The 25,947-nt window shown below is 38.7% G+C and overlaps 1 protein-coding gene across 2 annotated transcripts in view; it reads left to right on the top strand.

The window, feature by feature from the left end:
* ppp1r12a (protein phosphatase 1, regulatory subunit 12A) overlaps positions 1-25,947 on the top strand; it is a 57,576-nt gene that overhangs the window by 5,737 nt on the left and 25,892 nt on the right. For both annotated transcript variants that reach the window (XM_030720356.1, XM_030720357.1), the window contains exons 2-3: positions 19,915-20,045; positions 24,329-24,447. In XM_030720356.1, the coding sequence (XP_030576216.1) occupies positions 19,915-20,045; positions 24,329-24,447 (250 nt within the window). The remainder of the gene's footprint in view (positions 1-19,914; positions 20,046-24,328; positions 24,448-25,947) is intronic.

Here is a 25,947-nt window from a genome sequence, read left to right as displayed (position 1 = left end):
TTGCTGACAAGCATGCAAAGTTTCCCTCTTACACTAAAATTCCCAAGTAATGCACACGGGAGATGTGCATTGGTTATTGGTCTCCTCGATTACTGATATTCTGTATCAGTCGTGAAGAAGTCTTATTGGTCAATCCCTACATTAAAGATCTTTTTACACTCACTTGTTCTGCTAGCCAACAAAATAAAGGTCCAGGTTAGCGACTTACTAAGAGAGGCTTATAATCCTCAAAAATAAGTCTAGCTTGATGATCTGCCTGTATAATAACCCCCAGATTTGTCTGTTAGATAAAGACTACCTAGGATTACATATTTTGGTGATGAGCTGGAATGCACAGTGATGTGAGTACTTCAGCAGCTTGTGGGGTTTTGGAGGGGGTGTACAGCGTGTGGTCGAAAAGCTTTAGGAAAATGAGCACAGATGACAAAGCAAAACTCTAGCATGTAAATTTAATTAGGAAGCCTGTTAAGATTTGGTACAATATGTGAAGCATTTTTGAATGCGCTGCCATCTGAGATGTCTGGTCATCAAAAGCAACATGATTAGGGTCTGTTTGAATGCTAGGGAAATCTTTGGCTTTCAGGTAGCTTTAGAGGGTGTTTATTTTTTGACTGATACTAACCTATTCTCGAACATGGTTTGGATATTAAAAACACAACTCAAAATGACTTGAAAGTCCAACTGTTTGTTTGATATTTAATTCAGTGTCATTAATTTGTTGCTTACCATAGAGGACCTTTAGATATACTGGAAGCAAGATGTTATGAGAGCAGTCATTGCGTGTAGGATGTAACAATACATGGCACAAAGGCGCTTTGATGTGTATAGGGGATGTTTGTTTTTGTTAGAACTAGTTTTGTGAATGAGTTTATCTAAAGAGGTATTCGGGCAATGAATGATTATTGACAGTGTGATAAATAAAACTCCATTTTAGAATGTTAGCTTAATTAAACATGTACAGATTTATTTATTTTTAATTACTACAGTATTTAGGCTGAAATGTGTTCTTTATACCCAGTAGTTACTGCCGATTTTACAAGTCTGCTTTCAGATCACTTTTTTTGTAAAAGGTTGCACAAGGCCTTAAGGTTCCTTGTTATGGTTTAAGGGCAGACTAACTGGAGCTGCGTAGTCACTCATGCATTTCTAACATAATGCTGAATACATTAAAATTTAACTTAATAATTCATGGATATGAATGTAGACTGTCTAGATTTTGTTCTTTGTCTAGCCCAAATAGCCTTCACCGTCACCCTTGAATATGTTTGAATGTGCCTTTTTGTACTCAGTCTTAATACCTAATTACTGCTTACTATAAGAGTTATGTTTGCATATGGTTTATAATTAGACATCACTGTTTAGTATTTCAGAACCTGGTCTAAAGGCATACAAAGAGAACCAGTTGTACAGTCCATATGAAAGATGGTATATTGTTATTTAGTCTCCATTTTGCATACATTTTATATATAATTGTCCTCTGACAGCATTGCAGTCTTTAGAAAGCCAAGGAGATAATATTGCATCATGAAATTAACTACATGAAGCAAAACACAGCTTACAGAAGTAAACTGCAACTGCCTATTAAATTAGTGGAATGGCTGTCCACAATGAAAGGTGTTGAACTTCAATGTACTGTATGTTCGCATGTAAGATAAGCCTCAAATTAACTTCTGACAGAACTGCAAGACATCTAGCATAATACTGGATTCCAGTCTGGAATGAATCACTCCAGCACTATTGTAACCGCAGCCTGCTTGAGTATATATTGGAGTCCCACAACATATTTTACCTGCATATAATTGGCAGGTCTCTCCTTGTCAAGCTGGCCCTCCTTGCTGTTTCATTCAGCTTCCTTACCAACCCCATAATCATCAGCAGGAAGTCCCTGTGGTGTTTGCGCGCCAACACCTCACAACATGCGAGGTCATCTGCTGATTGTGACACGTCTACGATACTTCCTTGCATACGATATTGAGATAAGGTGTGGTTTAAAACTGAACAACACAAATGAACATAATAACAAGCATTCGTAGTTAATATATCAGATCAGAGCATATGTTTATTTGTAATTGGTGAATGTTGTATGGCTGCTTGAAAATGGCAAAAACAATATTTCTGATTATTGAACACAATTGTTTAAACCTTATGCATTGTATTGAACTTGACGTCTTTACAGGGGATTGTCTTGAACTTTAGACATTCTTCATTTGAATTCTATTTAAACTAATAAGGGAAAAATGGAGGTAGAGAGTTGGGCCCAGACTAGTGGATGTTTTGACCATAAAGCACGTCTTGTGAGGGCAACCGGAGTCTCTAGGAGGTAAAAAACAGCTCCCAGCAACTGTTAAAGATCCTTCCACATCCTTTTGCCACATGATCCTTTTACTTCTAGATGCATTTTCTTGACCATGAATGGATTGATCTTCTTGAGGCTCTTTCCTTTTGAACTTTCAGTGCAGTGGCTAAAGCTTCCTGCTGTGAAGGATGCACTTTATTTATTACGCAAGGCAAAATGAGAGCTTTGTAGCAAAAATGGAGGCAAAAAAGTAATTGTTTTATCCTGGTTATCTTGTTTTCATGATCATTGAAGGCCAACATTGTAACTTTAAATGAAAATCTAATAAGGTGTTATCATTGAGTTTACATGAAACTGTTTGACCTTTTGAAGAAGGAACTGTAGTGTAAGTTGGTGCAGATGATTCCTGTGTGGTTTTGACACTGCTTGTGGCAGGGATAAAGTGACAGAGACATACCCACCATAGGACCTGAAATGGACAGACTTTGCTGAAATGTTTCGGATGAGCATCACTGCAGGTTGGAACTGGTTCACCTGGGGCTGTAACTGCTGGGATCAAATTCCTCAACAGAGTAAACCTGCTGCCACGTATGAGCAGTGCTGATGTGACCTTGCCCAAAAGTGCATTTCATGTCAAACAAAACATCTTATGTCACACTTAAGTTTTTAGCCAGTTGTAATTATCGCATTTCTGAAAGCTGGCTGCACTGCTCTATAAGAATGTAGGAAAATGAGACGCTGATTTCAAACCAAAGGCTGCTATTTTTACCAGCCCCCTTCTTCTAAGCGTTTTTGATGAGGTCAGTGTTGTGCTTTCTTTGATGGTTATTTATCACTCTTAAAATTAGACTGCATTTCTTTCACTGCATCATGAAAGGGCCTGAGAGGTTGATGATAAATAAAATGCAAGCTCAACTGCAGAACTAGTAAGGGATTTCGTCAGATGCTTTAACAGATTAATGACGACCACTTGCCTTTCTGTCTGCCCCCACTTTTTCAAGCTGTGCATAGTATTGAGCTCCTGTGAAATGTTTGTGGGATGACTTCAGCTTGTTTTTTTTCCCACCCTGTGGCACATAGTGCCTGTCTTCTACTTAAGCCCGGTCTTCTTGAAGCGATCCCGCTGTTGTTTGCTTGGCGGCAGGCGCACGTCTCATGCTGAGTGTTTTTTATGAGCTGTTTTTGAAGTGAAAACACCTGGACCCAGACACCGTGAATTCCTCATTGTCTTACAGAACAGCGAGTACAATTAAGGCAGAGGCTGCATGTCCGTTTGTTGTCTGTAAGGGTGAGGTTACATTCTTTTCATTTACTCTCAAAATGGCTGCATCTTCAGCTGACAAAGAGAAAACGGTGATTGGCCCATTATACTTAACCTGACTTTGACATAATATCCATGCGCCTTTATGCGCCTAATGATTGATTGATACTGCTTCCACAATATCACAAAAGATACTTCATCCCCACTAAATAGTCCAAAAATGTTGCTGCCTTCACTTGTCTGCACCAGAAATGCTACACTACTTAAGTGATTATTCATATTTTATTAATGTATGACACCAGATGTTAAGCATCCAGAAAGCAGCAACCTCCCCATTCTGTGATTGTAAGTTGTCAACAAACATGTTGTAAGGTAAGACAGATTGCAGCTGGACAAACCATCGCGCTTCTGCTGTAGTTCAGTCAGGAAAATAATTGTACGTCAGTTGTGTCAGAGTAAACTGGCATATAACCACTCGACTGGAACGCCTTCCTTCTGCACAGGTGTGGATGTTAATCCACACTCAGCAGACTGATCGAACATCATGTGACAGCAGTATTATGTATGCATTAGTTCAGCTGCATTAAAAATACAGTTTGATTATTGATGAATGTGATTAATGGTTTCAGATATCTATTAAATAAATGCTTGAGTTGACCTGACAATGTTAGTTTGTCCATTACATTGACCTAAATTATGTCTCATTACTTCTGTTTTCATTTGTGCACATATTTAATGATAATTTTGAACCAAATTACAAGAAATTTCAAACTAAAGCTCTTTAAATATTTATTTTTAAATGTCTTGCAGCACACCTGCAGTACCTTTACGACCTCTCGAGGACCCAAACTTTGGGAATCACTGGACACTGGAAATAGCTTAGCAGAAAGCTCCCTAATACAATTGTTGTTCATACAATTGTCTTAGTGCTGATTCAAGAGTGGCGATGAGATTGAATGAACCTTCTGATTGCTGTGCTGCGCCATTAGCGTTCTTGTAAGCTCATGCAGGCCATACTTTTCCTGCAGCTAAATGGCAGTGTCAGTAAATGGGCCTGGGCCTGGACCTTGACAGTCTAAGTACTTTGGCTGGTGATTCAAAGAGACTTACATAAGTATGGCCTCTGTGTATGCTCAGAGCTCATGCTTTCTTTTTGTGTATCTCTTTCATGTTCATGTTTTGTTCCTCAGTGAGCAAACAAGAATCGATAGCCTGCCTAGTAAAGAAAAATGAGTGGATCTTTACTGATGCAAAAAGTAAATGTATAGAAGGATGAAATTAAATTTCTCCCTCATTTTACACACTTTTTTATTAAAGCATTTGAGCAGAACTAATTATACTTGATGACAGATGGCAAGTGCTAGTGATACTTCAAAGTCAAAAAAGTCGCACTATTATAACAAAAAGTCTGATTGCAAAATAAGACCTGATGAAAGTTAATTAGTGTCTTCAAACTCAATTTTATTTCCCTGTTTTATGGAGCATAAATGTGAGGTCAGTGAGTCCAATCAAGCTATGATGTTAATAGACTGTAAAATTAATAATTAATGACCCAAAACCACTCAAGCTGCTGTATAGAGAACCAACAAATTATTACGCTTTGGCACTAAAACCCAGTCAAGTTATGATCCTCAATATCAAGATCCTGAGCATTTTCTTTTAAAAATAGATCATGCTCATGAGGGGAAAAAAAAGCATTTTCATATATGTTGATGGTAAAGACCTATGCAGTTCTTTTAATTTGTTAACTAATTATCGCATGATGGTGATTATTTTTTTTCGCTGTATTAAGTGACATGTCACACATGATTTATCTCTGAGGGATCAGCTGCATAGGGGTGCATGTTTAAGGAAGCTACTCATTAATTACTAATCGATGTGGCTAAGTTTAAAATCAAATTAGCATTTGTGTTTGAAAGACAGTAAAAATAGATGTCTGTCCTCGTAGAGGTAGTGATGGCTGGAGGGATCTGGGTGTTGGGAGATTTCAGACCAGAGAGGAACAGGAAGTGGCTGTTTATTTTTCTCATTTCCTCTTTGAGGCTCCACTAGTGAGCTTGCTCCTTCCACTCCCTGTGCTTTTATCACTGACACCAACCTGTAACACAGACACATGTGCACACATGTATATTGCTCTTTACACCACCAGGTTCAGGCTCTCAAATTTTTTTTTCTTTCTTTCATAGATTACTGAGAGGTCTACATTCGATCTGGGTATCATTCAGTTTGCTATTTCAGACTCACTTCTGGCAGAGATTATATAAGGAGAAGAAATGGCAGTCAAAGAATCTGGAATAGAAATCAATGTATCAAAACAGTCAAATTGGAAACACATTAGTCAATCGTTTTGTTGCAGTGATGCATAGGCACAGTAGAGGTCCACTAGAGTTTCAGCTTTGCAGTGGCGGGTGTATCTCTTCATTCATTTCATAAAAAGTTAGGATGTACTGTACTCTCCTTTCTTTTTCCTGGCTTATATCTGTAATGCGGATACATGACTTTTGCTCTGTGCTCTTGTGGGAAAAGCAGAGATGCTGTTTGCGATGTCACTCTGAAGTAACCTGTTTAAATAGCCACAATATTTTGTAGTAAAGGTACCTCTTTTTAGATTGGATCTAATTGGAAAGACTATACATGTAGTTATTATGTAAGTGATCATTGGATTCCCTGTTCATTTTAATATGGGCTTAAAAATAACTGCCCAGATCTGTTTCAAGGTAGTTGCTGAGGTGTGAGACTTGCTTCTAGATGCACTTTGTGAAACTCGTTTTCTGGACTTGAGTTTACCCATTTTTCACCCATCACACAGGCGTACAAAAAGGTAAAGTACTCCATACGGAGTATGGAGTACTTTACAATGAACAAAACAGAATCTACACACACAAGATTTCACTATATCGAGCTTACTTTGAGCCACTTGAGTGTGAATTTAGTCGTCTTCGCTGTCTGATGGTAGTAGCCATTTCATATGCATTGTTACTCTGGTGATCCATATTTATATAAATTGATAAAATGCCTACCAGGCAGATTTGCCCTTTCCATTTAACCTCTTGTTGGTGTGAGGGGTGACAAAGTGCCATTACGTGGAAGGGGTGTACTGTGGCTCAATGCCTCTTCAGTCAACTGTCAGTGACTGCTTACTGAACCATCTGTACAGAAGCATCCACATAAGGGCTCTATTATATGGAAATATCAACAGAGGTTGCATCTCTCCATGGCAGTCTGACCTCTGCCTCTCTTCTCTCATTGCCCCCTTGTGCCATTGGACCCCTGACATAGAAACAAACTTGGCTCTCAAGTAAGGCTATTGTTTCGGCTTCTGTGCAAAAGCCCAGGCAATGCATACAGTTACAATCTTGCAGGCCTTTTTTCCCCTCTTCCACAATCCTGGTCTCTTTCCATGGGAATCCCAGGGCCATATATGGTTGTCCTCAGTAGCCGCAGCAGCAGTTAGAGCACTGAAGCCAATGCTGTGTGTGTGTGTGTGTGTGTGTGTGTGTGTGTGTGTGTGTGTGTGTGTGTGTGTGTGTGTGTGTGTGTGTGTGTGTGTGTGTGTGTGTGTGTGTGTGTGTGTGTGTGTGTGTGTGTGTGTGTGTGTGTGTGTGTGTGTAGTCTAGTTACAGCTCCCGACAGAGCTCATCTAGTGTAGGGACCCAGCTGGTCGCCCTGCAGCGCTTAAGCCCTCCCCCTCGAACCCTCTGGCCTCATGAACCCTGCCAATAGCACAGGAGCTGAGAGCTCTTTGTCTCAGACGTAAATACACACACACCCACATGCACAGACGTGTACTTTCAGATGTATACCATCCTATTAAATAAAATATCCTACTCCAGTTTTCCTACAAATACATATCTCTCTTTGTTTTCCTCTCTGGTGTGTTTAATTTTTAATGTTCCTTACAACTCTTTGTCTGTGTTGGCGGGTGTGTGTGTCTCTCACACACAAACATGCAAATGCAGACACATAGGGCTCTCATACTTACATGCAGGCGGTAAGAAGGAATTCCTTTTGTGGAAGTGGCTGTGCGCCTCTGAGCCAGTGACGTAGCCCACGAGGAGTGGCCAGAGCGCTGATGCCTGAAGCCTCAAGGCTAGGAGTATTACTTATCTGGGAATTTCTCCACTGGTATGTTAGTCCAGGGCCTTGCTGCTTACTGGCTAGGTGGTAGAAGAGAGAAGTTATACTATCTCAAGGGGGAGGGAGAGAAGTAAAGTAAGGAAGGCCAGCTCTGAGCTCCAGCTGAAGCTACCTTACTGTCCATTCTGTTGCTTTATAAAGGAGAAAGCTGAGCTTTCCCTATAAGCTTAAAAAAATATATGTTTTTAAGCTTTTATTGTTGATCCCCTTAACACCAGTTCTGAAAGCTACTGGGCCTCTTTTCCTCCTGATTTTTGTGCATGCAGAGCTAGATAATGCCTTTCTGTCACACACTGGAGTCAGTTTCTGCCATCATCCCATCTCAGCACTGAACTAGAGTAGTTTTACATCATCCAAGATGAAAAATGTCCTTACTGAAGGCGTTGGATGACTGGAGCGTATTGCTTAAAAATGAGCTAATAGAGTTGTTTTTCTGAGTCTTGATTGGTTTCTTGTAATGAATGGTGGTGGTGGTGGTGTCAACCCTCTTTTCCAAACAGCCGTTTTTTTTTTTTTTTCCGTTTTTTTTTTAAAGGGTGTCTGACTCTTGTGGTTGTGTAGTTGCTTTGATCCTGACCAAACACTTAATCACAGTCATAGTGAGAGTGACTCAAGCCTTCTGTGGTCTGAACCTTCTACACAGTCACCCAGCAATCAGACTAGCAATCTTCTGTTTTACTGCTGTTGTAGATCTTATTAGGAGGTGGGGAAAAAAACTAATGGGGAAAGGTCCTTATGAAAACAGACTGCGAGGTGTGTGAGTTATCCTGAGCAATCTGGACATTGTTCCTAAACAGATATGCCACTGTTGAGTTGTGAAACACATGCTGCCATTGGCAAATAAAAGCAAAGATCTTTCCTGGCTAGATTCTGTCTGATTATAGAAAAATCATGGCTCATATGCATATATCAACAGTACTGTAAATTATGCTCAGGGCAAGATTAATTCATTTCGTGTTAACCCAATGTGGATATCAGGTTGTTGAGGGCTTACTTTATGGCCTTTTAATACTAATTACACGATAATCTTTCTCTAACAAGCAATTAAACAGATAAGCAGTAATATACAGTCTTGCCAACATGTGCTGCCAGACAGATGAGCTGAATTTGCTCATGGGTTACACAATGATAATGAAATCTGTCTTTAACGTTGTGGCTCGATTATGTAGTGAGTACTACAAGTGATGCAGAGTTACTGCAATTTTTACACGCTGTGTGTGCTCTGTTGTGCAGGAATACATAAACACATGTTAAGTGGCTGACACTTTTGTCACTTCTACACATATTTCAAATGTTGCATTAACACTTCAAATGAACTCTGAAGCACTAAAACAGGTTTCGAGCCTAAAATGAATTTTATACAGCAGTTGCTCAGTTTTTAAGCTGCATGGATTTCCACATATATCTGAATCTTGTTCTAGGTCTATTAGCCATTTTTACTGCAAATCATTACAGTATGGAAGTGGAAAATTATAATAAAATCAAAGCATATAATACTGAAAACCATACAGATTTACAGGGCCATAAATTACCTCCCATTATTTATTACCCTTGCCACACCAAATAGTCCAGTTTCTGTAAACTATAAAAAGTGAAAGGAGCAATAGATTGGTAAATTAATGGTTAGGAAACATTTTTATGATTTCAAAATACCACAATGGCACATACAAGTATACACAAGTGACTTACTCAAGCACTTGGCAGTTAAAAACGATACTCTACATGACATTCTGGTTATGTGAATGCCTGAAGTTCTCCTGTTTTATACGTCATCTGTGGTACCAGTTGATGGTACTTCTTAACAGCCAGACACACAACTGTCAGTCACGGGTGTTACCGTGGGTGCGCGCCATTGACACTGTCATTCACTATACAATAGCTGGCAACATAATAGGCTGGCAGCCTGTGCCAGTGACTTCCTTGGCACTCTGAGGAGTAAATTGTGCAGAAGACACAACAGCAGCTTTCTTCAGGGTGCTCGAGTCAGCCATCTGAGGGTGCTGCTAAAGGAAGTCAAGAAGGGGAGTGGTCATGAAGTGTCTCCTTGATGTGGAGTGGCGCTAAATTAAGCTTGGAGCTCTCTGTAAGATGTCCCACTAGATAATAGACCTACCCCTTTTTTTGTTATGACATTCAGTAGCTATACCCTTTCCCTATAGCAGGCAGAAGACTTTGTTCCTCATAAAGTGTTTTGTATGGGGTGTCACATTGCAGAAGCAAATGATGAAAAGTTCATAACTGCATGAATTTTGCTAGTGGTTCGGGGCCTTCTGTTGGTACAGTGTGGTTTTAACGTGGGCTAGACACAGGTTTATGTAAAGATGTAAATGTGGGACCCATGTAAGGAAATGACAGGTTTGGGTTTGCATTTAATAAAAAGTGAAAACCGTTAAATTGAAAATCAACCATCTGCAGTGTCCACCACTGTATCACAAACCAGCAGGCTACAAGGTCTGTCCTATGCACTAGGAATTTCAATTTGAAGAGAAGCATACACTCAGGATTTTTTTCTTTTTTTATTAGTCTACTGTTCCTGTTTTTACATGCAAATGTTATTACTTAATGCCATTCTAACTGTTCAGCTGATGTCTATTTACATGCAACTTTCTCTTCAGGCTGAAATTGGGAAATTAACCCTTGCCTCCGTTTCTCTTCCTGGCATATGACACATGCAGCCCTGCTCTTCTGTCTGAGTCACAGTACCTTTTAGCAATTAGCATTACAGCAGGTGAGTAGCTCTACAGTATGGAGTGCTACGCCAGATTGTACTGAAGCACTGCAGCCAAGCCAGTGTAACAACTTTTCTTGTGAACTCCTAAGTCAGATTAACAGCTTAACAAAGAAACCAAGGAGTAACTGTAATATAGATGCACATCACATTAGGTATAGCTTTGGGTGAGTGGCTTTATATCACTGCATTGAGTTTAGTTTGTTAAAACAAATGCCTTATTTACAATTTTACAAGTTAAACACAAATAAGAATTTATAGCACAGTTAAATAGAATACAATATAATAAAATCTTAAAATATCTTAAAAATCTGAAATCAAAACAAATGTAATAAAGTAAAATAACTATAAATACATTTTAAAACTGTATTGTAATATGTAACAAAAAAAAAAAAATCAAGTTCAACAAAGCAAGAGTATGGAACGGCTTACTAAATGTAGTTAAAACAGTGTAGCAAATATCAAAGGCATAATTTCACAAGTATTTTTTGACCATAAAAGGTCCTGAGTTGCTCCGATAACTGTTAAATGTTCTGTCTGCAAGAGGTTTAAAAAAAAAAAAAAAAAGATGGCACCACAAGATGCTCCTTTCGTTAGTTTTGTGATGTTGTCTTGCTCAGTAGTTTGCTGCAAGCACTGCCTTCAAGGGTTATCCAACGAACCCCCGCGTGTTTTTAAAATGAAGTCTTTTCTCTATTTATTTATGTTTCTTACAAAAGCCCGGCAAGGCCTGAACCCATGTTCTCTCTTTGGCTTTTTTGTCATGGCAACACGCCGGCCTCCTTTCTTCGAAGCACGTCACGGGTGCATTTTTGGCTTTTCCCATCTTGTATGCAGCACTTGTATAGAGTATGGTTTGAATTCCTCCATATTATCTCAGGATTAGGTTGACACGCGTGGTATTGTTGTCTCTGTCCGGATCTGCTCCATATTTATCTCTGCTGGATTGGAATTGTTTAGTAATTTAATTACACAACTGTGCTTTTAAACAGCCCTCCATGGTGCAATAATTTATAAATATGAAAAGGAGAGAGATGTACATAGTCCTGCTTAAGATGTGTGTCCAAGAAATTCATTGGCAGCTGCACTTCTTTGAAACCTTGGCCTCATAGAACAAGTCAACAATGAAAACACTGCTTATATCGAGCATTTGATGACTTTATTTAGCAAGATTAAGCCTGATGACATGTTTATGATCTGTGTGTATTTCCTACTGTAATGTTTACAGTGGTTGAGTAAGAAGGCAGGTTTCCCTTTCCTGTTGCACAAACAGCCATTTGAGGCCAGTTCTTTGTTGACAAATGCAAGCATATAACACAGACACATTTTATGATTTAGAGCAAATTAGATGTCGTTTGTGACTGATGTTAACCCATCAGTTCAGGTAGATTTGCACTGGCTTTAAAAAGCATTACAAGAGTGCATTTCTCTAATAAACATGGTGTTTTCTGTTTTGTCACTTTCAGAGTACTTTTAAAACTTTAATTTACAATCTTTATTTTCTTCATGTGATGCTTCTTTTGTATTGCATTTAATGGCTGAACTGATGGACTCTAGTGATCTCTAGAGATGGCAAATTTCTCCAAAAAGCTTTGCTGATCAATATTTTTCCTGCATAGAGAATTGTGGTACTGATAAAGAGATATTTGCCAGCCTCAAAGATGAAATCCCTACTTACACTGTTGTAATGAAATTTTTCATTCATTTTAGCTTGGTTTTGTTAATCTTGGATTCATTTGAGTATAATTGGAATTTCTTTTTTATCAAATGGTGAGAAATCATCGAAACATTGATAGGTTTTTGTAAAATTGGGTAACATACTGCAAAGGCAATGAGTATGTGGCAAAGATACTTCCTAGATTGTGTAGTCCCCCTGCCCCCCGAAAAATCCTGGTTCTATGTATGCTGTGCAAGATTAAGCAAAACCTACCACAGAAACATGAAAGGACTGTGGGTGAATGTAGAACCTATTTGTTGTTACTGATTATTTTAAAATTGCAATAGGGTCTTGTTGGCAGACTTTATTCTCATCCGGACTTCACTGTATGTTCTTCCTGAGCCACATCCCACAAAACTGAAGAGATTAAGAGAGCTGTTTTCCGAAGCTAACCACATAATGCACATTAATGACCGGTCAAATAGAGCATCCTGTGTCCATTGATTAGTTCTTGATTTTTATTTATTTATTTTCCCCCTTCCCAGAAGTGTCACATTGTCTTATGGAGGACCTTTTTTTTCTGAAAGAGCAGCAAGGTCTCAGCCATTATGTTTTATGGCAGCACAGACTTCAATGAGTTATGACTTTATTGGCTCCATGATGAATGTTGGAATTAATGTCGTTTAAGGGCTAATTAGAGAATGGCTTAGTATCATTGAGAGAATTTATGCATAATTTGGAATAAATTTGAATCTTCCAGTATAGTAAATATATTAATAATGGAAATAACTCTCCATTCACCAAATCTTTTTCTAACACAAATATTGAAAATGCTTTTTTTTTTTTTTCTTCTCTTCTTCTTATGGTATATCAATATAGCATCTCTTTATGTGTGACTGGACTTTAGTTTAGCTAGGGATGCAGTGATATTTTGACCATATTGGTTTTGTTGAATGGTACCAGCCTATCAACTCACAGAATGACTGGAATTCACATTATTTTGGTTTAATCTACAAATATATTGAGAAGATTAATTTAAGTAGATATTTTTGTGCAAGTTATTAAATAAATCACATTTTAACTCAGATTTAGTTTATACTTTGGCCCTTTTTTTATTTTTTATTTATTTATTTTTATTTTAATCTGCTCAATGCTATCCATTAACTTGCCTTCAGGCTTCACAAGGCCTTCTCTTTTCCTCTGAGGGACACTGGCCAAACAGGTTTAAATGACTACGTGTCTGTTTCAGAGTTAGTCACTACATGTCAGCACACTACAGCACCTATATGTTGCTCAGGGGGTGATTGTGCTGTATAAATAGGATTAAGCTCAGCTGGAGTGTGCAGTCTTTCTTATATCAGCATGATAACCAGAAGTGCATGGCATGCTTAGTTTATGATGTGCTAGAAAGAAAGATTGATGACGCCATGGTACTTGTTGTAAGTCTCATTGCTCTTTTTCTTTCCCTTGGGTGTGGGCTCTTTTAGGGTCATTGAGATTTGGAGATGATAAAATGTTCTGTTAAGTTTGTCATTCTGAATTAGACTTTGTAACCCTGCGTCTGTATCCAGATACAAAGCAGAAACCTTTGAATTTTACCTGTTTCAGTCTGTATATGAGAATCTGATTGGACAGTGACTATAATAAAGCAGAACAGAGCTGTTGATTCAAAGGGAAATTGTACCATTGCTTTCCTCTGTGCACAGTTCCAGAGCATGGACATCATTTCTTTTGATGATGCTGTAATAAATTGGAAGTTTTTCAAGTTATGAAAATGTCCAGTTTTAGGATACCAGGTTAATGAATATTTTCTCCTTACAATTGAACTTGTAGCTAATATCATCTTTTATGTAATGGGTTTTCTACAGCACTTGGATTAAACATCTAAGTAAATATTAGACATTCAAAGTTTTATTATTTTTAATTTTTATTGTATTTATTTAAACCTGGACTTAAAAATTTGACAAAAAAAATGTTGCCAGTGCTGTCTTCAAGGTTGCCTGCTTTTGGTAAAAAAAATAACCAGAACTTAACTAAAGAACAGCTGGTTATTCATCAGCTGTTAGCCTGCTTGGAAATGCCTAACGATTAGTCATTCTACTTAAGTCAAAGACTGGTTAAAGTAGAAGATTTAGAGTAACTTTTAGGTTTATGCACAGTGTATGTACTACAATAAGTATTTGGACAATTGTTAGATTACCCTTGATTCATACTGCTGTATTAAATCTACAGCGAACTCTTAAGTAGCTCTATACCTCATGCGCAGAGGTCTGTATGATATGAATATGCAGTGTAAACAATATATTGATTGGAACAAGGATAATATCGCTGAAACAGACTTTAGTACGGTCTAATTGCGTCTGGCTTCCTGATAATGACAGTGTAATAGAATGTTCTGCAAGTGTGCTATAATGGTGCATGCATGCTGGCAGTACATGCATAGCAACATTTTGCAGCGTTATCAAATTGAATTTAATCAGCCTGGATCAAGGAAGAGCCTGCAACATATTCAGTTTAAGTTTGTCTGCTTTGTGATAAGATTGTTAGATTTGGGTCAAAAGACAGCCTGAAATCATACTTGTTGGTGTCGTTTGTGTTTAGCAACTTTGTTTTTTTTTTTTTTTTTTGTTTGTTTGTTTTTTAGCACTGGTGCAACTTTCTATTTTCTTACACATAAAATGCTTTCTGCCTTTGAACAAACTTTAAATTTTCTTTTTTTTTTTTTTTTTGTTTCTAAAAAGGTTAAATTACTACTACAAACTTTGGAACTATTTCAACATCAGCTTGCAAACAAAACTCTTATCTTCCCTAATTTGAGCCCATTTTTGGGGCTCCTATACTAAGCATACTCTTGATTCAGGCTGTTCAGTCTGGCACCTGTCAACCACAGAAAATTACAGCCATTAAGGGATTACCTTTGTTGGGCTCCAGTAGCTGCTGGGAGGAGTCAGTGGAGGAAGGCTGGTGACGCACTGAAGAGGGAGGTCGCAGGAATCACTGCGTTCACCTTAAGGGGCTTGTTTCCATTCTTGGACAAATACTTTGAAGAGATAATAAGCGTGGAGGATGACCGAGGGGGAGGATTTAGATGAGGTATGGGGGACAGTTTTCAGATGAGCAGCAGAAAGCTGTAAAGATAGCTGCCAAGTATATGCACATTTTGCAGCTGTGGGTAAGGGAATATAAAGTACTAATCTATATTTATTTTTGCAATTCAGATTAAAATGTCAGAGTAAAAAAAAATGAGACTGTTGCCTCTGCTTTTCATGTGTGTTATCATTTGTGTTGTTGCTTGTGGAAGAAAGCCTTGATGGACTGTACTTAGAGTTGAAACAACCAAGCGAACAGCTTACTTTCACTTCCTTCCTTCCTTCCTCGGGTGCCAATTGAGCACACTCAATAAGCATCTGTAATTGCCACTTATCTTCATTTCCAATCCTACAAGGCAGTAGACTCATGAATCCTGGAGGCTATGCAGAGCAAAATGGCCACACCAAAGACAGTGATAAATTACAGCTGTTGCTCCTCATAGGGAAAAAACATGGGGCTCATTATGTAATGGTAAAAGTCTACGTGCTTTCTGTCAGTATGATGGTTATTATAATTGCCTGCATGTGCAGAATTTTGACACTCAAAGGCTTTGGCCTTCCCCTAAAGGAAAATCACAAGAATTGTGATGGAAATACTTGCCCCTTTTTAATTTTCCAAAAGGCCACCATCAGTCCAAACAATTGGTATCTGTAGGTTTATTCTGAGCGATGTGTGTAGATTCCATAAAATGAGACAAATTCTCCAAAACACCCAACCCGTAATATTTGATCAGACAATTACATAGTAGAGGTGTCTCAATATAGAGGCATTGGCAGCTTGCAGGTCCCAGTGTTGCCCTTAAAGAAGAATAAATATAAATAAAAGTAACAATAACCCAGATTATTAAAACTGAAAAATTGATATTGTGTTGAAATTGCACATCTGACAGTTCACTAAATACTCCAGCATCAGTGTGGTTAGAATTGTGGACTTGCTGTGCAAGTAGTTTTCGTAGCCACAACATATCTACACATTTTATGGATGAGTAAAGAAAGGTTGACTACTGCTAAAGGTATTCACTCATTGGGTGCTGCAGCTACTTCTCTTGGGAGAGACTCTTACCACAACAAACCTGAACAAAAGTTAGACTGAGTCACTCACAGGTGCAGTGGTTGTTATTTTGAGTAAAGGTTGTTGAGGAGTTAATTTGTAATTGTCTCCTCTCCTCCCCACTTCTGTTTTGAATGTTTGAACCAGCACTAGCTCCTGTGTGCTTCATGTGCTCTGTGTCACTGGCCTTTTTGAGGCACTGCAGTTGTGTAAAAAGTGAATCAGCATTACTTTATATCAGAGTTCAGACTGGTTAAGGTAAATAGTTTATTCACTGTTGACCTTATTGGTGAATTCCCATGTTTTGGCCTAGTATGGGGTAAATTATGTCCTGGAATAACTAAATGTGGTAATGTCCATTCTGTATAATCTAACCTAAATATTTTTTTCACTGTGTTGGAATTGGGATATTTATGTTGACATGCATGTACCTTGATAAGTACTTGGCTTGCCTTTAATTAGTTTGCTCAGCTGTGGCCATAATGCAATATCTGTGCTTTTAGGTTTCTTTTTGAATCATTTTTGGCCAGTTTTGCCAGCGCAGCTCCTGGATAGGGACCACACAGTACTGTTAGCACAGAGGCACATAATTCACCTGTGATGATGGCATCAAACTAATAAACCTGTTTTACAAATGATGAGAGCTGCAGACTTGATTGTTGAGTCCTTTTATAACAAAGTGCGTCTGCACCTTCAGGGACTCGGACCCACATAAAATCCTGCAGCCTCATACACAAACACTCATTTACATGGTCAGTAAGCTCAGGGAGGCCTCTGCAGGCGCTCTTTAGCTGTGGTGCTGTAAACGGCCCAAATTTGGACAAGGATTCCAGCCAGATAGCGGTTTGCCCCGAACGTGAGGCCATCATGCGTTCACGTGTCTCTGTTTCCCCCGTCAATGCTTTTGTTGTCATAGCAACTACAGGCTGAAAGTGTTCAATTATAAGTTTGAGAGTTTTCTTTTTTTTTTTTTTTTTTTTATATTGTGTAAGTGGTACTTATTTTGGATTTTAAGTGTTTATCTTGATTATTTACTACAATGGCTGGCTGTTAATGTGGAATTCCCAGATAATTTTTAACAGTTGAGCTTTTTTTTTTTTTTTATCTAATTTATTTTTGGGGGAAGGAGGGGGGCACAGATTCACTGTAAAATAAACATTAGCTTTTAATACTACAACTTCAAGACCTTATTTATGACCCCTGCTTTGCAGGTCACCTAGTCTTTGATGTGAGGCATCTTTTTACCCTCAGGCTCTTTGTGTGCATTGAATAAAAAGTGCGTTCCTCTCCTCTTCTCACTACTTCTGGTTTTATTCACTGCCTGATTTGGATTTCAGCTTTTGAGCAAGTAAAACTGCTTCCACCCTGATTGTACATGAATTGTATGCAGTTTTTAATAGAGTATAAATTTAAAAAATATATAATTTGATAATTAAATCCTGATTTACTTATAAACATCACGCAGTTATTGAGCTTAAACATGACTTTAAAAAAAAATAAAATAAAGAAATGGAAACAGTTGAGGGGGATTCTGGGTTTTCTGGCAGCAATTGTTTTTGACCATAAAGCCCATCTCTCAATGACAACTATTGACCCTCCAGATGGGAGCAAAAAAAACTCCATGCAGCGTCTGACTTAAATGCCACAGGAGGCTGCACAGTAGCCACAGTGCTGTCATGAGAAAGCTGAAGCTCACCAACCAGGTGAAAGGCCCTGATGATCCAGAGAGCGGCAGCTACAGGCAACCGAAAGTAGTCCTTCCACAGGTTCACCTATCGAAACTTTGACATTTCTCTTCTGGATGTTATCTTGCTAACTTGAGTCTTGTATCATAGCCAGTTGGCATCATATGCAGTGCTTTGGTTGCCATTCTTTCTGTCCTTTTCCTCCTTTGTATTGACCTCACACTTGTTGTAAAAGCTAGCAACCATCAGTTATGGAGATGTGCAGCAAGATTCCAACAATAATGCAAGTAAATGGGCAGCAGATGCTGAGAGTGCAGGAAAAAAACTGCTTGAAGATATTGATTCATACTTGAATTAGTTTTAAAAAGAAATGGATGAATAAATTCAACAGGAATAAAACAGCTGATGATTAGGTGTGCGTAAAACTGATGTTACTTAATGGTATAGAAAGAAAAAATTCTCATTTGGCAGTTTCACCGCTTCCTAAGGATCTACATGGTAAAGAAGGGATGCAAAGTGAAAGGAGCAAGGAAGCTGCATTAGCATAATGAAAATCACCCATGGTTGTTGATTTAAACATTGGTGCTACTAGAATGAACCCCTAGACGGGCATTTTAAACACCTTCCTGATGGCCGCATTGGACAAACGCAAGGCTGAAATTCACATGAAGAAAAACAAAATGAAAAGCATTTTTTTGCTTAGAAAACTCAAAGCTGTGATGGGTATATAATAACCTTGGCATGCCTTAAAACATTGTTTGCAATCTAATGAAAAGGAAATGAGGTTTTAACAAAAAATGTAAATTTTCTTTAAGCATTCTATCAGTACTTGACTAACAAATAGAAAATGCAAATTTGTCCCTACCATGATGCAATTTTGCCTTCATAATCTAAGCAAAGTCACAACACCTCCCACGTCATGAGTCAGAACATCTTATATTAATCTAATTTGTGTAGGTGTCACTTTCATTTTTGTTGTGCCATTCAGATAGTTTGGTTTGGTGGGGGCTTCCAGGAAAAGGTTCAGTGTTATCGCCACTAAAGGAATGATACTGCTTTATGATGAACACTAACTGCAAAACTGCTCATATAAATACCAAAGGAGACTTTGTGTTCCTGATCTTAAGTGACTCTCGGTGATGTGGTGTTTATCCTCCTCTTTTAGTGGGTGGTCCTCTTGTGTGCTGCACAGTAATGTTACTTTGGACTGTTTGTGGTGTTTTGATCAGAGTAAAATTTATAGTTAGGATGGGTCATTTGACCATGTGCATTTGTAAGAACATTTATAAAAAAATTTTTTTTTGGTTGTTTCACTTTCTTAGTTTTGTCACAATACTGGATTTTCAGATTTTAGAGAAGTTGCCAAAAGAGGGCCTAAAAACAAACAAATGTATATTAAATAAACAAGGCTGTGACACGATAAAGATGACAGCACGTTAAGTAGGAGGAGGTGGGAATATATGGGCACTGTGGTACATCAACTGACTTTGAGAGAGCAAGAAAGTGCAGCTGGTATCGGTTTATTAATGTTGCAAAAAAATAATTGAAAATTGTTTTAATATGCATTCAAAATTAAACACTTGAAAATGTATAGCATGTGTGCAAAACTGACCTTTTTTTTTTTTTTTTTTTTTTTTTTTTTGTTTTTGAGGTTTTGTGTTTCTACATTGTATAACTTGCAGGATAAACCAGCAGCATATACTGTATGCACAGCACCCCACTGCCTCTGTCAGCAGCGTTATGTTATGTGGCACTTCTAGCACCCCTGCTATGTGCAAGCATTTTGTGAATGCTTCAGCTGCCAAAATCTCCCAACAATGCACATGGCAAACTGTCTGAACCAGTGTAATACCCTTTCCATGCAAGATGTAACTATAGCACAGGGCATCCCACTGACATAAGCACTTGTGCATGTGTACACAAGTGTATCCACGTGCACTTGAAAATAGTTTAACACAGTGAAGAGGTTGTGGCCTTACTCCTTTTCTCCCTTTTTCTCCACTCTTTTAGGCATGCATAGATGACAATGTTGACATGGTGACTTTCCTGGTGGAGCATGGGGCCTGCATCAACCAGCCTGACAATGAGGGCTGGATCCCCCTCCATGCTGCAGCTTCCTGTGGATACCTAGACATAGCAGAGTGAGTATCAAGAGGCCTGTTTAGTGCTAGTATCTGTTTCATCAGGTTTGATTTCTGCCGACTCATCTTCCCTTCCTGTTTTGCACTGTAGCTTATTCAAAGATATTTTGTAACTGCTGCACTCCTCATTGAACCTTTGCATAAAGTTTTGGTGAAAATGTGAAGGACAAAGTGACTCCAGGGCTGACACAGCTGATTATATAATTGAAAATAATAATAATGGGGGGGGGGGGGGGGGGGGTGTGACTTTAGGCCTGCAATAATTCAGCAAATTGCAGTAATGATGTTCACAGCCCTACTCGGCTCCAGAGTGTGTGTTTTACAAGATCGTGGTGCCGTGTTTTTCCATAGCAGAGCTTGCTTAAAACATCCGTTCTGTAAGTTAGCTGTTTTCTCTTTAAATCTCTACGTGGAAATAAGTGTGCCTATGTAAATAGTTCTATCTCTTACTGGTTGGGCCTCTTGTGGAGTGCAATATTTGAGTCGTTTGATCTGCCCCCCCCCCCCCCCCCCCCCCCCCACTCCCCTCTAAACAGTAAATAGTGCTGAATGTCTACAGTCGGTTTCAGATTTGGGTTTTGCCTGTGCAGACTGTGCATTTAAAACCAGAGAGCTGTCTATGGGTGAAAAACATTCAATTCTGAAGCTGTTAAACCCTATAGAGCATTTTACCTGCTAAAGAGGAGACTGAAGGGAGTAACCCCCTAAAACAAACAACTGAAAACCTGTGAAAGCACCACGAACGAAGAATGCAAAAGTTTAGTGATGTCAGTGGGTCTCAGGCTTGATGCAGTTATTGCAGGCAAAGGATTTGCAACTAAATCCATCCATCCATTCGCTTTTCCAATTGAATCTAATTGAATAATTGATCTTTTCAAAACTTTTGCTCACAAGAAAAATGGGCGGTTTCAAACAAGATTTTATTTTCTAAACTGTGTATCAGATCCAGATAAAAGCTGAGATGTTCTTTTGGCTCATTCTCTCGTTCTTTTGGTCCACTGCAAAAATAAAGGGACTGGTCTCACTGTTCAACACTTTTGGAGGTGAGTGTATTTCTATATAGCTACTGCTCAGTATGGCCCACTGCAGTGTTATCATGTATTCTCTCTGTACAAATTGGATATCGAGCTATGTGCCTGAGATATTAGTGCTATTGACACCAAGAGCAAAAAACAAAACTCCCTGAAACAGACTGTCTACAGCAGCCTGAAGCTTGTTTGGGGATGGGGGGTGTTCCTTGCTTTTGGGGGTTGAATAAACCTAATGAGCACATTGCATGTCTATTGTACTTGAGTAACTTGAGTGTCTTGAGACCTTCAAAAAACAAAAAACCCAGTAAAATCATCTTTATTACAATGCTTGTAATTTTTCTTTGGCTCTGGCTAAAACCTCTTTAGGGGGTATGCAGGAAAAAGCCAAGATTATAAAGCTCCTTGAGGCCAATTTGATATTGGGCAATGGAAATAAAATAGATTTGGCTTAAATACGTCATCCTTAATGACTGCCAATTGGGAGTTTGTTGACTCATGATGCCATTTCTGAAGGTGTGCCAGAATCAAAATGCCAAAAGCCAATCATAGTCAGGGCAACACACTACTTGTCACATTTAGACAAGAGCAGCAGCCCATTGTTTCTGTGATGTAATCAGATATGGAGTGATCAGGGTCATCTGAACTAAGCTCTGGAGTTGCACTCAAGTATTTCCTTGCTCCTTTCCTTGTTTTTTTTTTTTTTTTTTTCTTTCTTCCAGGTAAGAAAACTGCTCATAGGGCAGAGATGCTATCAAAGGATATTTAAACTAGCTAAAGGGGGCTGATGGAGCTCAGTTGTGCTCATTGTTCAGCTTGTTGGAAGTGTGCTATGACCTGCTTTATTTGTTACATTACAGGAACCTGGCTAAGAATTTAACCCCCCCCCCCCCCCCCCCCCCCCCTTCCAAAAAAAAAAAAAAAAAAAAAAAAAAAGAAACCCACAAAAAAACATTGCAAGTAGTTATAGGAGGAAACTAGCTTCTCAGAGCAGCAGGCCTGCGTTTAGCAGGCATCATGAACTTGACATCAGCACGAAAAAACAAGAAGCTTTTTGTTGTCACATTTTGAAGGAAAAGGTCAAGTGGCCATCCTGATATTTGTGACTAATGGAGACATCATGTCATGGAGAGAGAGACTCTGCAACTTGATGTGGGCGGTGAGCTCTCAGCAGGCCCATTTTAATTCCAGCATCTTCATTCATAACAACGGGAACTGCAAAGTAGGGCTGTATCTGTTCCTGGGAGTGACCACAGCCTTCTAATTGTAGGCTTGGTTCAAAACCTCCAGCCTGCAAAGCCATGAAAACTAGTAAAGCCAACTAAAAATAGGCAGAATAGAAAGTCCAGTCAAAAAGAGATAAAACTTTGAAATGTAACTATGTAGTCAGTCAGTTGCCATTTTAAGGGGGGGTCATAAGAACAGCATGTTTCAAGTGGCATGTTGGTCTAATGAGAAGGGCTTGAATTGCACCACAGCTTTAAATGGAGGCAGCTGAACTCAAGATGTAGAATGGTTGAATTTTTTTTCAATGACTGCTGAGGAGTCAAGTGTTTCAAAGGTGAAATTGCCAAGTAGCCATGAATGCAGTGTTAAATTTTGTTTATTTATAGAAAGTTTCATTGCTTAAGCTGTGATCTTTCCTGCTTTCAGAAGACTGTCAAGGAGTTTAGATGAAATCATTTAGTACAGATTTGAATTATCTTAAAGAGGTATTGGTTTTGGTAAATCAAGGGGGGGGTGGCTGTAGCTCAGGAGGTAAAGCAGCTCATCTACTAGTTGGAAGGTTGGTGGATCCTTGGGCAAGAAATTGAAACCTGATAGAAAGCACTTAGATTTAGAAAAGCACTTTTATGAATGGGTGAACCAGGCATGTTGTATAAAGTGCTTTGAGTGCTTAAGTAAAGTAGAAAAGTGCTAAATAAGAGCCAGTCCAGATACCATTTACCAAAATGAACAAGAAGCATCAAGCCACCGCAACAGTTTTAGTCCTCCTTGGTATTGATTGGCTAATTCTTTGGAAGGCTTGGTGATGATGAAACACTGTTCTTCAAAAAGAAATCCCCTCATTTGGTGTTATAATTCAGATTGTTTCCCATAAATGACACCAAACTATTTCTGTTTTAATAGCTTCACATTCTGGCTTCACAAAATATTCCATTCCATTCATTCATTCATTCAAACAAAATGAATTTTTTTTTTTCTCTTGTTTTTTCAGATCAAGTAGAGGAAACAATTATCATCAACCAAAACATCACAATTAGCACTTTTTTTGTTCCTCAGACTGAATTCTTTAAGCCATGGACTAATGCAGGGAAAAAAAAAAAAAAAAAAAAACACTCCACCAAGCTGGTTCCAGCTTTCTCAGTCAGCAGCTCACAGATCAGCTTTGCAGGATGGAGCCTTGGCATGGACCTTTTTGTCCTTGACATGAACTGCAAACAGTCCATCTGTTTGCAGTTCATGTCATTGAGCTGATATGCCTATCCTGAAGAAAACCTTTAACTTTTTTTGCTCTGCAGTAAGATGCACCATCAGCCTGAAAATGACTTCATCACCAAACCCATTTCTAATGGAATAAGAAAAGTATGCACAATTTTACTGTGCACCTGTGCATTTAATGTTGAGGTAATGATTTCCATCTCCCTTGGGCCTTTACCTGGCATGCAATCCTAGATCATAAATTACTGGGGAATCCTGTTAGAGCAGGTTTTGATTGCATGTATGTTTTTTATGTGTGGGGAGCAAAAGAGTTAAATTTGCTGAAAAGCAGTTCTGGAAGAGCCTCGTCCTGTCAGAATGGAAATGTTTCATCATCACTGACCAGTAACTTTTGAAAATTGTTTAAGATTATTACACATGGACCAGGATTTATTCCACTCATCGCTAAATTTTCTTAGCTTCTTAGCTGTGGCATGTTCACTGTGCTTACAGAGAAGGTAGAGGACCCACTACACACTATGTCAGGGTAATGACTGTCTAAACAAGAATGCAGGTTGTGGTGTAGCTGTTAGCTAATGTTGGCATTGAACCAAAAGCAACATTGCACGTCACATAATTTTGAACTGTTTACTCATTTGTTAAAGGAGGTGACATTTGCCTTAAGCTTTTTATTTTTCCACTCTTGAGAGACTAAAGTTGACACCGACTTTTTTTTTTTTTTTTTTAAGTGTAAATATCAGCTACATTGAATATTGTTTTGGAAAAATATTCTGTTGCCACTTGTTTAACTGTTTTGTGTGTTCTATTTTGTAGATATCTCATCAGCCAGGGTGCCAATGTAGGCGTTGTAAACAGTGAGGGGGAGACACCTCTAGATATTGCAGAAGAGGAGGCAATGGAGGAGCTCTTGCAGAATGAGATCAACCGGCAAGGTACAGCATTACACTCGTCTTGAACTCTGTTCTTCTAGTGTATTAATATTTTTGCAAAAGTGAGCCCTTATATAAGTTTACAGGAACTCTTTTTATTTTTGTCATAAATCTACAGTGACATCTAATCTTACCATTCCGTGCCCCAAGTAAGTAAAAGAAACCCACACAAGCAAGACTGGATAATCTGCTTTTAGTCTCTTGGCAAATATTAATTATCTGGCACAGGGCTATAGAGATTCATTTAGTCCTTAGTTCATTTAGTCCTGCTTATTAAGGACTGAATAATTTTATATTCATGCTTTTAGGTTAGACAATGTAATGCTACCTTTTGTTGCCACTGTGTTTAAACAAAGTCAGCATGTGGCTCATCAGCGTTAATGTTCATTCTGACTTATTGTTGCAAACCGTGAGGCACAGATGATTCTGTCTCCAGGTAAAAACACCTGTGAGCTTTGAGTAACATGTTATCTCTGCCTGTGGCTGTGTGTTGAGGAGCTGCCAGAATCTCGCACACAGTGAAAATCAACCCACGAAGCAGTGCAAACATAAGTGAATCAAAACATGGCTTTGTTTTTTTGGAATAAAGGAAAAACCCTGTATACAGCACATACAGTTTGTCTCCTGGTCACAAGTTGTTTTGGTGCATCTCTATGAAATTGTTTCTCACACGAGGAAAAAAACTGGATGCTAAGCTTTTGGTAGCTTAAGTTTACTGTCTACACACCGTATAAATAGCTCACGGTTAAGCACTATTGTGTTCCAACTTAGTCATGGACAGGACACACTTGAAAAAGAGATTTTAATCTCAGTGTGTTTTTTTTCCTGGTTAAATAAAGGTTTGAAATGAAAAATCATGTGACTTCTAGAAACAGGCCGGCTGGCATGCTGGAAGTAACAGCAGCTAGGGGCCTCTTTTGTATTTCATGCTTGTATGAGTGTGTTTTCAAATAGGATCTCAATTCTCTCCGGGTGCCAGTAACCTGCTGTTTTCCCCAAAACTTACATAATATAGGAGAGTGATCCAGTTGTGTTATGACCACTCGTGATGATTCAAAACCGAAACGTCAGGTCTTACTATTTTTGGCCAGGGCACTCTTGATAAAAGGCCCTCCCCTATGGTGAGGGGCCATGCACAGACGTGCTAACTGGCCCCAAGCCAGAAGGGTGCTCCTCGGCTCATATTCACTAATAAAGTCAGGCTGGCTTGCCCTTCTCTTAGGCACACATTGCACTACTGCTAGCATTTTAACATCTTTTTCTTTTTCTTTTTGTTAGCATGCAGCAAGAAATGTTACATTTTTGCTTAAATACCTTAAGTGTTTTTGTCGTTTAGAAGGATCGCTCAAAATGTAGTGGACATGTTGCATGATTTATTTATTTATAAACCAAAGATGGTACTTGGTTCAACATTGAATGACTAAACGTTATTAAATTCTAAGAAGTTTTTTAGGGAAACGTTATGAATGCACCATGATGTTTTTCATCACATCTACACATACC

This window comes from Archocentrus centrarchus, chromosome 23 (genome assembly GCF_007364275.1).
Source record: "Archocentrus centrarchus isolate MPI-CPG fArcCen1 chromosome 23, fArcCen1, whole genome shotgun sequence".
Classification (NCBI taxonomy): domain Eukaryota; kingdom Metazoa; phylum Chordata; class Actinopteri; order Cichliformes; family Cichlidae; genus Archocentrus; species Archocentrus centrarchus.
Note: the sequence above shows the minus strand (reverse complement) of the source record. Positions and strands in the feature narration are given on the sequence as shown.